The sequence below is a fragment of the Ovis aries genome, chromosome 19, assembly GCF_016772045.2.
Source record: "Ovis aries strain OAR_USU_Benz2616 breed Rambouillet chromosome 19, ARS-UI_Ramb_v3.0, whole genome shotgun sequence".
In the NCBI taxonomy this organism is placed as follows: domain Eukaryota; kingdom Metazoa; phylum Chordata; class Mammalia; order Artiodactyla; family Bovidae; genus Ovis; species Ovis aries.
The window spans coordinates 30647427-30661296 of record NC_056072.1 but is presented as its reverse complement, the minus strand read 5'-3'; the positions used below and the strand labels follow the sequence as shown (position 1 = coordinate 30661296).

Genomic DNA, 13870 nt, shown 5'->3' with positions numbered 1-13870 from the left:
CCTGGGAAGATGTCTGACCCTCGGATCACTGTTTATTCAATTGAAACAATAGTGAATAGGCTTGTCTGTGGATGATGGCACACTGATATAAGGCCACATAAGTCAACACCCAGTTTTACTTTCTGGGGAGTAAATACACACAAAAAGAACAAGCTGCCTAGTTTTTCAACTCAAACTAATTGATTTCTGGGTTAAGGTGCATGGGAGGTAGGTTTCTAACCACTGTGTTAATACTTTCCCTCTGAAGCAGCACTTTGAAGCTGTTTCAAAAGTAAGCTGTTTATCCAGCAAATAAAGACAAAGAGAAATGCCCTGTTATACCTGTTAGGCCCACAGTGCACATTAATGTTTCTCTCCTCTCCTTCTAGTCCAATGGGCTAGCAAATCAGTTTCTTCATCCACAGGGAGAAATGGTAAATAAAATAGTAACTCACTGACTGACAACAAGGTATCCTTCTGGGTCAAATTTCAGTGTGATAATTATGGTGAAGAACATTCGCATCAGACTCACAGAAAGGCAGTCAAATCGGTCTCTTCCATCAATGTTACACCTTGTTAGTGATGTTTAACCGTTACTTCAGTGAATAGTATCTACCAAAGGATGCTGTTATTTGACAACTGAGATCTCATGACAGAATTAAGACAGATAAAAGGTAAGCTAGTCACTCATCAGACTAAAGGGACATCAAATGTCCAGAAAGCATGCATTTTTTCCAAAATGGTAGATAGCAATAATATTCCCAAGTTAAACAAATCCATTAACAGGTACATCGGCAGGCATGCAATTTTCTTCCAACTGTAGTTTATATTAAAAAAAAATTAAAAAGTCAGAATGATATTAAAAGTGTATTTCTTTATGGAATTACAGGTGCTGAGGAAGATGATATGACTGAAGCCATCAGGGGAAAAATAGACATGCTAATAATACAAAACAGGGAGAAGGCCCTCCAACAGCCCTAAAAACATTTTACAAAAAAAAAAAAAAAGGTCCTTTCGTTTCATAACCTAAAACCTCCAAGGTAAAAAAAGAGTCTTCAAAATATTACTCTCTGTCTCTTCCAATACTGTGATATTTACATGCACGTTTAAGGCAACTTAGCCAAGACCATGCAGGGATGTAAAAGAATCATGGTGAGTACATCCTGAAGTGAGCATTACTAGCATTTTAACACATACACCCTGTGCCTGCCTACATGTCTTTTTCCAGGACAACTGGCCCCTTCATTATAAAAGAAAGTGCAGACACAGGTTTAAAAAATGTATGTTGCGGGGACAGTTGACAGATTACTGTTCACGGAACTCAATTTTACAATCCCAGGTATCACTGGCTCTAAAACAAACACAGTTGATCAACCTTTTTTTGTCCTTGTACCTCCATACCCAGGTGACCATGTTCAAGCAAGCAGAAAGTTGATTTAAACCTCATAATGACATCAGTTTTAAGTCATCATCTTCTCTGATAGGAAAAAAAAAAAGACTGTGTTGTAGTCCAACATGACTGAATTCTCCAGCCACTTTGGGCAAGGGGTTAGGGGACACAAAACCAGCATTTTGATTCCAAGAGAGATGGCTATGACATGGGTGGTTCATTTCACTAGGAGAAATGTTTATATTTGCATTTATGCATTTTGGGCACACATAAAGACACCCCCTTAGACTATAAATATGCATCTTCTTAATGTTGCGGGGGCTAAAGCGTTAGAGCCGACTGCTAAGCATATCAATCAATGCCATGACTAGTGAATTACCTACCGGTGTCTCTGATATGTTACTGCAGAGATTACACTTCATGCATCACCACATTCATTTCTTTCACATTACATGTGAGCTTGTCTTGTCACTGCCCAATTGCCCTCTTTTGGACAGCTTAGCTGATGGACTATAACAATGAACCTTAGTGAGCACACTTAATAGTATAGGAGCGGTAGGAAAAGATGAGCGAGGTAGAAGCGGAGTCCAGTGGGTGTGTCAGCCCAGCCGGCGATGTTGCCGACAATAAATACAAAGATGTAATTAATGCATGTTATAACATTTTGCAAGCACAAAAGTGCATTAGCCCATGTGTCCTTCCCCCCGCCCACCCCCACCCTGGCACTGCTCAGTTACCAAGTCTTCTATTTCGACAGCAATGGCGATATTGATTATATATTGTGTGGATGAGCAGTAATAGGAGGAGGAGGAGGGGAGTTGAGAGGGAAGTTAAAGGAAGAAAATGTCCTGGGCTCAGCATTAAGACATAAAGAAAACCCAAAGAACCTTAGGAGGGACACAAGTTGGTTGTGGGTGACTCAAGAGACTCGAGGCAGGTATGACTCACTGGCCCCACCTGACACCAAAAGTTACTGAACGCATGGCCATGCCTTCAGCATCAAGAGGGGGGAGAAAGAGTTTTCATATTTTGAGCTGTCTCTGTAACGCAACTGAATCCAAGACACCAAAGGTTTTAGCTACCAGTCTTGAAGGCACCACACACACATACACCCGAGTCTACCATGGGCCTTGAAGAGGCAAATGAAATCCACTGTACCACGTACAGCATGGAGGACCTGTATCTCAAAACACAGCATGACTCTTTCTTCTTTCCTTCCCTCCTTCCTTTCCTTCTGGCTGGTCCTGAATAAGTCATTTGTGTATCACATTGCCCACGTGAAAGTTAAGAGTTGCTTCAACCCAGAGGGATGTCCTAAGAACAGCAAAAGTACTCATTTCTGTCTGACGGGAAACATCCATTGACAGAACATGTCAATGGCTTGTCCAAAGAAATTTCTAAATCCATGAAATCTCACTCCTTTTCAAAGAGCTCCAATTCTCAAGAAAGAGCTGGAGATGGACAGGCTGCCTGTTCTAATGGGTGCAGAATCAACTTGCTCAAAAACCAACAATCAAGTGAATGCAAAAGAGAGAGATTCCAACAGAAAACCCCCTTGGCTTCTGTAACAGCGAGAGATGAATCACAATTGTTTACCTGAATTTCTCCCTAGATGTTAAAAAGAGACATTTCAAAGGCATTACTACGATTTAAAACAGAGCAAGTTACAGGATGTACAATGTATCTTAAAATGACTAACGAAAGCCTTCAAGAAAATGTATTTGCGATTCCAAACCGAAAATGTGAGATCTGATTAAAATGCTCCCTAAGACAGAGCATTACTGCCTTCTCTCCTGCAACATTTTGATCCTGTGACATCGGCGAAGCCTGCAGACCACCCTAGGTTGTCATCTTGGCACTCACAAGCCCTCCGGCTTCTGGAAGGGTCCATCACTGTTACCTGAGCTGGTTTTGTCTCTAAGTGTGCATCTGCGTGTTTTAAACAAACAATCTCCTTCATGATGAGCTGGAAGGAGACCCCACTCCCCCTGCGCCCCCATCACTGCCCCAGAGTCTTGAGAGACCAATGCCTTTTGCATCATCAATGCTTACCTTGAGTGAGAGGTTGGAGGGGAAGGGCGGGCTGCCCTGGCTGGATGGTTAGAAGGCCCTGGCGCTGCAAAGACAGGAGGTGTTGCTGCTGTAACTGCTGCATCTGTAAAAGTTGCTGCTGGAAAGCCAACTGCTGGGTAGCCACCTGCTGTTGCTGAAAGAAATCAGGCAGGGAAAAAAAAAAAAAAAAAGAATGAGATGGCCACTGCCCAGGGAAGGCAAAATGGATGGTGGTCTTCAAACACCCTGTCATCAGCCAGGACTGAGAGTGGTCACCAGAGCTTCGTGGAAGGCTCAGGCTCAAGGCTGCCTTCAAGGGGACCTCTGCAGAGGAACGAGGGGGTGGGCGGAGGCCCTTTCTCCTGCTGGCTCCCACAGAAAGACAGTTTGCCAATCTAGGCAGTTTTTCCTGTGGTTGGAAAGGCCTGAGTTTTTGCAGTCAGAATGTGGACTTCTAGACTCTGAAACCTGTAATGAGGCACACGAGAAGTCCGGTTTCACCACTCGAGGTCTAGAGGGATTTGAACCCTGAACCCTGAGGTGTGAAGGAGCAAGCTGCCTCTGTCCTGCCTGCACACGCAGAAGCTTTTAACTACTCTGTTTATCACTTCTGACATAAATAAATGAGAAAAAATCAGACCTTTGAAGAAGAAAAACTTCATCTAATATTGTTAATTAGCCATGACAAACGATGAAATAACATTGTAAATCTTTCATAGAAACAGCCACTAGATTTTAATTACACACATTCATAATTTAGCAAACAACATCGCACTCGGCTGTGAGTGCTTAATATGAAGGACACTTTAAGCTGCAGATGCCTTCGCTTGGCTTGAGTTTCAGAAACCAACCCCAAGGTCTGCTGGCTGGTCGTGCTTCCCTACCGGCTTTGTTCTTGAAAAGAAGGGGCTCTGCGATATGATAAATATCTTTCTGTTGATTGGACAATGACAGGAGGAAAACTTTTGTTGTGTAAAACATCAATACATCATTCCTGTGTTTAGCAGGCCTTGCTCCAGCCAAAAAAATTAATGTAGATTTCCTCAGTAATTATCTGAGTGATAGAAAGATAATACAGTGCAGTATTACAATAAATAGAAGGAAATTATCTAATATCCTTAATCTGCGAGGAATCAAATCGAGGTGGAGGTCTTAGCCACATTATGGCTAACAATTATGAAAGAAAAATTAACCCTTCTTGGGGAAGGGAGTTCTGGAACCAGGAAAGAAAAAGAAAGGAAAAAGGTTCTTTAAGAAAAGCCACAAGATTTGTTTTCCTGATTCTGAGTACTATTCAAAACATGAGAGAGACATTCCCAACCAAGAGGACTACAGAACCCTTTCAGAGCCTCACATAACTACACTTTACAAACAACTGCATTCACTTACCCTAACACATGACCTTGATCTGATACATCCATAAAATGGTATATATACCAAGACCTTCTGATGCAAAGTTCAAAGGAGGAGAAACAGAGCGGTTTCCTTTTGGTCTCCATGTAGTTTATTTTATAGTAAAAACCATCATTCTCATATTAGCAACCAATTTCAGACTTACTACCATGCCACTGAGAAAGTTAATTGAGTTTCACTCCAAAAAACAAATTCTATACCACTAACAACAAAAATTTAAATAAATTTAAATGAAAAGCCAGTGTTTTCATTTGAAGAACAGCATGCATAAAATGATCCAATTGTTTTCACCCCTTCCCAAGTTATCACATTAATGTAAAACCCAATGATAGTTATATTCATGTCAAAATGATTTTTTCACTTCTTCAACAGATACTAATTCATGATGCTTTTAAAAAAGGTGGGGGAGGGGAGGAAGAGAAGCAAAAACAACATGGGTACAATACAAGCTCAGGGATTCAGCTCTTGTTGAAGTAGAAAATCATGGGGTGGGGGGTGCCGGGGTCTGGGGAGGGTGTTTCCTGTCTTACTGTAAATGAAATGTTTAGAAATTCTGTATTTATATAAAATGACTGATGGCTGCTCTGTTGTCTCTGTGGCCATCCCTAGGAAAAGCTCATGAGAGCTGTCCGCGTTTGAAAAGCCAGGATATAAAAGTATACAAGGCCCATTGTCCAAAGAAAGAATTTAAAAGCAACACTGGTTGCCAAACTGTGCTCCCCACCCAGTTACCAAACACAGGATACGAGCCGTTTGTTTACTTCTCACAATTGAATGCATACAAAAAAGGTCTCCGTGCAGTCCCCTGGACAGGTCAGTAGTCAGTGTTAAAATGCTAAAATGCCCTGATAAACCTTGCATTTCGGATCCCCTCCCTAGAGCTGCAGTCAAAGGTCTGTTTTCCTTTCTTCGGCTCCTCCCTACCGCCTAACATAAACTGTCATAACTACCCAGGACAAACGGCCCTTTTAAAACAATCAACTTAGCCTACCTCGCCCGCACAGGATGGGCTCTTTTTTTGTGGCCTGACTTAAAATTAACTCTGCCTTCACTTTTCCACACCCGTCCTGTCAAATAGTAATGAGCCGTCACCTAAGAACTAGCTGGATGGGGCTTACGGAGCGCCCATCTTCCCAAGAAGGTCTCAGGTCTGAACTCAACAACTCGAGGCAACTTCAGGAAAAAAAGAGACTAAAGTATGTTGTTCTGGCCCAGGATCAAGTATCTTACTGCAGAGGTGATCAAAAGAGGGAAAAGGCGGGGAGAGGGTGGCTGACGATTCAAAATTATGAGCCACTAATGACTGGGGATTCAGTAAATTAATACACTTGTTCCATCTGTCAACATCCAAGTTCAAACCTTGTTAAAATCCTAACCAGCAGTCCACATCATGAAATTACTACCATGTGACTCTACTTTATGGTAGCACAAAAGGACCACCACCAGCATAGTAATTTCAGGAGGCTCCCCCCTTACCTGGGGGACGTAAGGATCGCCTGGTCACTGTTCCAACAGGACTTGGTAACATTCAGTGGTGCCGTGAACACACCAGTAGAATCCAAGGGGACGTGCTGTAGGTCTGGGCCCAGCCACCCCTCAGGATGTGAAGGCAACACCAGCTTTACCATCAAAACGGATGGCAAAGTGTGACCACAACAAACCCAGTGGCCTGGAGATGCTGAACACTATCACTCATGTAACCACCGTCCCCTGGTTCAGACACAGAGCGGCCCCCTTTTCTCCCCCACCCCCGCTGCCAAATTCCAACACCACCAGCCTGTCTGTGCGCCCGAGATGCCCCCTTCCCTTTCTGAAGGCAGCAATTTGGGCGAGTTAACTTTTATCCTTCCTTCTGCTGTGTAACTTTCGCCTTTGCATTTCTTTATCTGCCCTCTGAGCTCATCTGAACTTTCATGTTCTCCCAGCATGCAGACGTGCATTCCAAACTATGTCTAACAGACCAAGTAAGAGGTTAATAAGAAGTGGCAACAGAAAGGAAAAACACAATCCCTGGTAACTGATAAGAATGACAGTGCGGCCCTTTTTTGTTTGTCTTCAAATATAGAGTTAAAGATCTTTAAAAAACTAAATTTTGATGCCTTTGAAAAGAAAGAAGCACAAAATAACAACAGGGGGTTATTGCCTGCGAGCCACAGGGGAGAAACTCCATAATTCTTATTCTCCCTTTTGAAGGCTGTTAGAAATCTGATTCAAAAAAGCAACAGCAGAAGGGGAAACCTCTTGAGGCTGTAACCATTTCCTGTGATCATGCATAATGTGCTTCAAAAGTGGGTTTTTACCAATTCTGTTGATCAATTGCACCTCCTTCATATCCCTTCTTTTTTCTGCTGTGTTTACATCTGATGTGACTCCGTGACAAGCACTGTCTGAGACTGTGAAACAGGCCTGTCATGTTGATTTATGGGCGCATCAAACCACAACTTGTCCAAACTGAAGCTCGCAGTTCATTAATTAGAGAGTTGTGACTTTGAAGTCAGCTTTCAGACTGTGGTTTTTAACATTTGGCTTAATTTATATGCTCTTGAATGTGGATCTCTAAGGAAAAAACTGAAATTCCCTTCTTGTCTTTGAACTTCTTTTGACCGCACAATAATCATTTCTTTGTCCAGAGTGATGCCTGCAATCCCAGAGTCATTAACGCGCATTGAACTGCCACTGATGAGTAAGCCCTACTGAATTAGAAAAACAGCCAGCAAAACAAAGCTGAGAGCCTTCTGCACAGTGATATCTCACAATTACATGCCTTCCCTCCCTGTGCCATTTCCATTTTAATTACTGTTAGTCCTTTAGATTTACATTTTAGACACTTTTTAATCTGTTCCCTTTTTTATTATGGCAGCACCCGGTAGCGCGCCACCGTACTTAAGGTTGTGTCAGCAGTTTCATTAAAACACCTCCTCCCCTTCAGCCCCAAACTGCCCCTACTCTGCAGGGGTTTTCATCCAGGCTGCTACCCAGGGTGAACCCTTGGCAGGGCACGGAAAACGCACCCAGTTTGTGCAGAGCGAGGAAGCGGCACAGTGAGAACAGCTGGGTCATTCCCAGCGTGCGAAAACAGGCACCCGCGCTCCTGAGACGGCCAGGGACAGAGTCACCTGGCAGGACTCCTTCTAAGCTGAAGGCAGGGGCTGCCTGCTGCAGGCCAGCAAAGAAGCTATTCAGTGGGACTGGGAGCTGTTTACCAAGCTCTACATTGTCATTCCGAGGAGAATACTCAAATGCAAAGAATTTCAGTCTACCGTGAAAACACGCAGAGATAAGTGACATTGGATAACTTTGAAATGGGGAGAGAGATGTCACGATAACACACACATGCCCAGAGGTACTCCCCCATCTGACCAAGCCTCGGCCACACTGAGTCGCATAGAAGGTGGGACAGAAACCCTGCCTGGGAAGGTCTTCCCTTCTGTTGAGAGAATACTGTTACCTAACTGGGCAGTAGGCACACGTGATCACTATGCCCACTTATAAAGGCCTGCATACACAGAAGCTATCGCAATACACAAGTTTTTCTCAGAAGGACACAAATACTCCAAGCCTGCCATTAGCAATTATGATCCATGCAACTTGGAAGAAGTTGTTCAACAAAGATGGGGTGTTCTGAACCCTGCTCTAACTTTTGGCATAAGGGATTCTTTTTCTGAAGGCAAAAGCCATCACCAACACCCAAGCTCTTGGAGCTGGGAAAAAAAATATCAAGTGTGCGCCCAGGTAAAATTTTACTGGGAGCACTTCACCTCCCCTAGCTAGATCTCAGCTCAGCAGTGCATTTGCAAAAGTCACCCTAAAGGTTCGGCCCAACCTCCTCTTCCCAGCGCCCATACGAGGTACACCTGTAGCAGTGTTCAAAAATACGTGGCAGCCAGTGAGCAGAACCCAGAAAAATCTGAAAGAAAACAGGACAATAACTCTCAGTCTGAAAGCTGAGAACCGATAGAGTCAGCTCAGTTGTGCAATCATTTAAAAGATGAATGACAGTTTAATAGCCACGAGATAGTCCTCTGGGATCTGTGGTTTGAAAGTAAAATATGTATTGTCGGTACCTCTTTAGGCTGTTTTCCAGCATGTTGTTGTAAAAGTTGAAGCTGCAACTGTTCCTGTTGTTTTTTATAAAACTCTTGAAGCTGCTGCTACAAAGGAAAAAGAGGACGGTAAGTAACAGAGGGCAGTGCCAAGCCACTGTCCCTTTCGGTGCTATACACAAACTGTGATTTGAAAAATAGCATCCTTTTATCTGTAATGGCCTGACCTTTAGTTTGAAACTCAACAATAAATTTCAGTGCATGCTGACTCTTCTTGGCATTATTGTTTGAAAAGTAATCTCCAAAATGAACTGATGAAAAACATACCATTTTTCTACACAAACTAATTAAAAGAAGGCAAGGAATGACCTTTGATTGTACAACAAAGCTAAAGCGCCTTTGCTGAGGGAGTCTGGTGACTCTCTGCTGCAGATTGTGCATGCTCAGTGTCAGGCTTGGGTGGTGCTGGGGGCTGTTCAGTGTGGACATCTCCGTGTGGCCAGTTTCCTCTGCCTCCAGTCCCCAACCACCTTGCCTCAGCAGCTCCCATCGCTATGGTCCCGAATCCCCACTATCTGGTTCAGGGGTCCATCAGAGCAGACTATGAGGTCCGCATGGCACCATGGCAGCCAGAAGCTTATTTCAGCATCAGCAGACACAAAAAGGGTGAAACCAACTGTGCACCTGACAATTAACAAACTCCAAGATGCTTCCTGATGTTGAAAAGTTCTGTATGCTTCTGAGTTGAAATGGGGACTTCGAGAGCTGTCACATTTAAACCTGCTCCTGACATGCTCTCGTTTTGCTTTGATTCACATCATTTAGAAGCCTCTGGGCTTACCAAATAAAAGAGCGCAAAGCCCCCTAAGCCGAAAAGATCTTACTTCTACCAAGTCCAATTATAGCCCTAATCTCAGTCCATCGGGTACTCTCCTGGCCCAAACCCTCGTGGCTTTGGCAGGGTCCCTCTCTTTCAAGGATGCAAATGCAGTTGATCACCCAGGGACCAACGTATATCCTGCCCCACCCGCCTCGCTCTGCTTACTGCTTCAATGGGCAAAGGAGCTGCTCAGGTGAGGGCAAGTATGAATGGAGGGGTGGGGCCCTGGAGGCATGGGATGCTGGGGAAGGAGGAAGGACCGTTACCTGTTGAAGCATGAGGGCCTGCTGCTGCTGGAGGAGAACCTGGAGCTGCTGAGGGCTCAGCACTTGCTGCTGGAGAATCTGCTGCATTTGCTGGGGAGTGATAACTTGAGGTGTCATCATAGCCACTGACACGGGAACCTAGAACGTTAACGAAGGATAAATAGGAAGCCAGGAAATCGCACACCCACAGCACTCAGCCTTCCACGTTCAGTGACAGACTGTCTTCAGCCTGCATAGAGGACTGACCCATTTCCCATATGTGATTCATCTGTCCAAAGGGGATGCAGCCACAAACTCTAAGCAATCAAGTAGTGGATTTCAAATAAAGAAAAATAAAACAAAACCTTGCAGCCACTGACAAGCGTTCCTAAGAGTTTGGTAAGCAAACAAGGAGTAAAAGCTTAATACAAGCTACCTGGAGCTAAGGTTGGTGTGATGTCAGTTGCTTAATGAGTTCTTGGTCATAGTGAGATATAGGAAGTTAACACCAACTTGAATTTTAGGGAAGAAGTTTAATGGGAACCAATATTTTCCCAGCTAGAGCCAATACAATCAGGCTTCTGTGGACAGTTATTCTGAGAGCAGTCCATGAACACCGAGTCCTATGGGCGGCTGAACCTTGGAGGCACCTTGCGAACTGCAACACAGACCCTCCCTCTGATGCCTTTGCCCTTCCCTGTTCACCCAGCACACAGATGTCTCAATTCTTTCATGGTGTAAAAGCCGCTTTCCATGACATTTCAGTGACAAACAGCTACAGTGATGAACTCGATAGCATTTCATATTTGCAACTGTTAACACGTTTCTGCACGGGCATCTCTGCAAAGAACCTGCACACTGTATCTGAAAGGATGATGTCTTGTTCAGATAAAACACTGACATTAAAATGACAGGCTGTCTTGGCCAAGGTTACACAAATTGTATTCAAGCGGATACCTAATGACAATGCTATGAATTCTGCAAGCTTTCTAGAATGTAATTTAGCTATTCAAAATAATCACTGCACTTGTGTTTAATTTGCAGACTACATGAGAACCATTTTGTCAGGCCCCGTAATACAAGAAGACTATTTCATGAAAAATTATCCCCCCCCAAATAAAAAGATAAGGAAAGGGGGAAAAAAATGAAAGAAAAGACAAAACCTGTATGTCTTCGAACAGTAATATTTAAGCATCTTACTTTTCTTTGGTTTCTAATCAAACATGTGACAGCAAGAAGCTAGAAGCAGTAAAGGATATACTTTGTTAAAAAGGATCTGCTGTCATCTCATGTATTACAATAAAAGGTAATAATAACATGTTTTGCACTTTGCCTGTGTGCCACTTAAAAAAAAAAATCCGGCAGACAATAGCTGATCAGAAGATAAAAGAATTAAAAAAAATCTTTCAGGGGAGCAGTAAGCAAAAGGGAGAAATGCAGTATTAATTTTATGTAACATAATGTCTTAATATGCAGTTTATCTTGACTTTTTCACATGATTTGTCCTGTCATTTGCATAGAGAGCTCTCATTCCTAATTTCACAGTCATTATGCACTGATGTCCCGATTTCTCAGCATCACTAATTTTGATGAACTAAAAATGGTTCCTGAAGGTCAGATTCATATACAGTGAACAGCCTCCACTGTTGTTGTGGGCATGTTTTGTGTGGGGGGATGTTTACGTGCAAGTCTCTCATTGTTTGGAAAACACTAGCTGGAACATTTGAAAATTTTCATTAACCCAAGTCTGGAAGGTCATCATCAAATTCTTCCTATTGCAGTGGCCTTTTAAGTGTAGCTGTAGATACACTGTAATTTAAAACAGATGGGCATGTCTGAATATTTTTATATGCAAACAGGGACAGATGTATATGAATGGATAAATTATCCTTTTAAAAAGATACTCTGCCGCACGAAATATCACCAATGATGAGAACAGTGAACTTGCGTTTAATCTAGGACAAACACCAAGAAGACATTATCCAAGCATCTAACCATCTAGAAATTAATTCCAATTAGTTGACTCTGTCTTCATACAGGAGAAACTTTCTGAAAGCTTCAATCTGTATTGGGTGCCAATCACTATCTTTTGAGCAGCGAAAGCCAACATATCACGATGGAAGTTTACTTTTCCTTGAGAGTTGCATCATCACACAGGGAGGTTTGATTAAGCAAACAAAAGAACCATGTTTAAGGTTTCTTTTTTTCCTCCTGCATTTCTTGGATGATATACAAAATAAATATTCTTGAGCCAAATTTCTGATGGTGATGAACAGGAAAATAGACAGGAACAGGGTGGTGTAAGATCGAAGCTGGTGATGCACAAGAAATTAACAGTGTTGTAACAGAAACCACCATAGACAGCCTCGTGCTCACAATTTTTAAAGTGACTGTGGAAAACCTATGTTAGAAATGGGCACCAGAGAACTTTTGGGGGTGACAGAAGAGTCAGCTATCCTGGTTGGTTTGGTGGTCACAGAGGTGGATACAATTGCCAAAATCCTTCCAACTGTCTACTTAAATACACTTTATCATATGTAAATTATTCTTCAACGAAACAGATCTAAAAGTTTAAAAAAGGACTTAGGCTCACAGATAATTTTTAAATCCCCATATACAGTCAACAGTTTAAATCTCCTTTCCCCAGAGTTATTTATTCAACGTCCATAGTCATGTTACAGAACAGTAAAATGATCTTGAGGCTCCCCTTCTTTTTCCCCCGTGGACATCTCCATGGAGGTGGTGACGAATAATCAAACGCTTAAAGCAGCAGACACAGCCAAAGGAGGGAAAGGGGCGAGAAGCCTGAGTAATCCTCCAGCCTGGTGACAGGTCTCTGAATGAGCAGAAGTGGGCTATCAGATCCTGGTGGCCTCAGCTCTGCTTTTACATCTGAAACCACATTTTCACACCAGTTAACGCTGAGCTTCCAGAGTGGGCTCGAGCTTCATTTATAAACGTAATGAAACTGCGATTTTCCCCAAAGTTTCTCCTCCAACATGTCATGAAAATCAGTTATGGAAAGCTTTCACAAACATAGCCAAATGAACCAGAAACCATTGTGGGGTGGAAAAGGAAAAGAGGAAGAAATCTGAACACAGTGAGAGGCTTGAAACAGTTAAGAATTATAGCCTACACATTCACTGCCTTAGCTCTCGATGTCCAACTTTTTCACGTAGCTAGTCCCTACTAATACTGGGAATCAAAGGGCATGCAGTACCAGCGAGAGGCTATTACAGCCCACACTTTATTGCCCATTACTACTGAGGTCATTAGCGGCAAGAGTGATTGTACTGGTCTTAACCTATTGATCACTGTAACTACTATCATTTAATCCTGTGTTGAATGTCTGGAAAGCAGCTAAAGGCACACAAGAGAGAGTGCTTCAGCATTGAGAAATATGGCCAAGGCTTCGAAATTACACTTTGATTCATAAAATCTAGCCACTGGTTTAAATCAATAGTATTTAAAACAGTCATGTGAGTTTTTAACTACAGCGCTCTAGTATTTATGAGCTCCTCTTTCAGAGTATTCAGTCAAAACTAAACTCCCCCCCACCAATTCCATGCATCTACCTTACCCTCCTTGAGATAAAAACATTAATTTCTGAGGTTTGTGTGCTACAGGGCTCGTGCCTTAACTAGGAGCTCAAGCTAATTCTTGATTTCTTTCTCAAATGACAGTTTAAATGTAATGCAAAAAAAAAAAAAGTATCCCCGATACTGTAACTACCTTAACTCTTTGAGTATATAGAAATGAGTATGTTTTATGAGTTAACAATGAATCATAGAAGGCAATTTATGAAGAACGAGAATGATTCCGTCTAGCTGCCTTCAGGGATCAGAAATTCAAATTAAACTTCTGGCAG

At 42.7% G+C, this 13870-nt stretch overlaps 1 protein-coding gene across 42 annotated transcripts in view; it reads right to left on the bottom strand.

The window, feature by feature from the left end:
- FOXP1 (forkhead box P1) overlaps positions 1–13870 on the bottom strand; it is a 624022-nt gene that overhangs the window by 86008 nt on the left and 524144 nt on the right. For 33 of the 42 annotated variants that reach the window (XR_006057033.2, XM_060402200.1, XM_060402196.1 and 30 more), the window contains 3 exons: positions 10024–10161; positions 8899–8985; positions 3422–3575 (listed from right to left, as the gene is read on the bottom strand). Coding sequence is in view for 41 of the 42 variants with exons in the window: in XM_060402200.1 (XP_060258183.1) it covers positions 3422–3575; positions 8899–8985; positions 10024–10161 (379 nt within the window). In the remaining variant the exon portion in view is untranslated. The remainder of the gene's footprint in view (positions 1–3421; positions 3576–8898; positions 8986–10023; positions 10162–13870) is intronic. The other 9 variants (XM_060402202.1, XM_060402203.1, XM_060402216.1 and 6 more) reach the window with 1 other exon arrangement.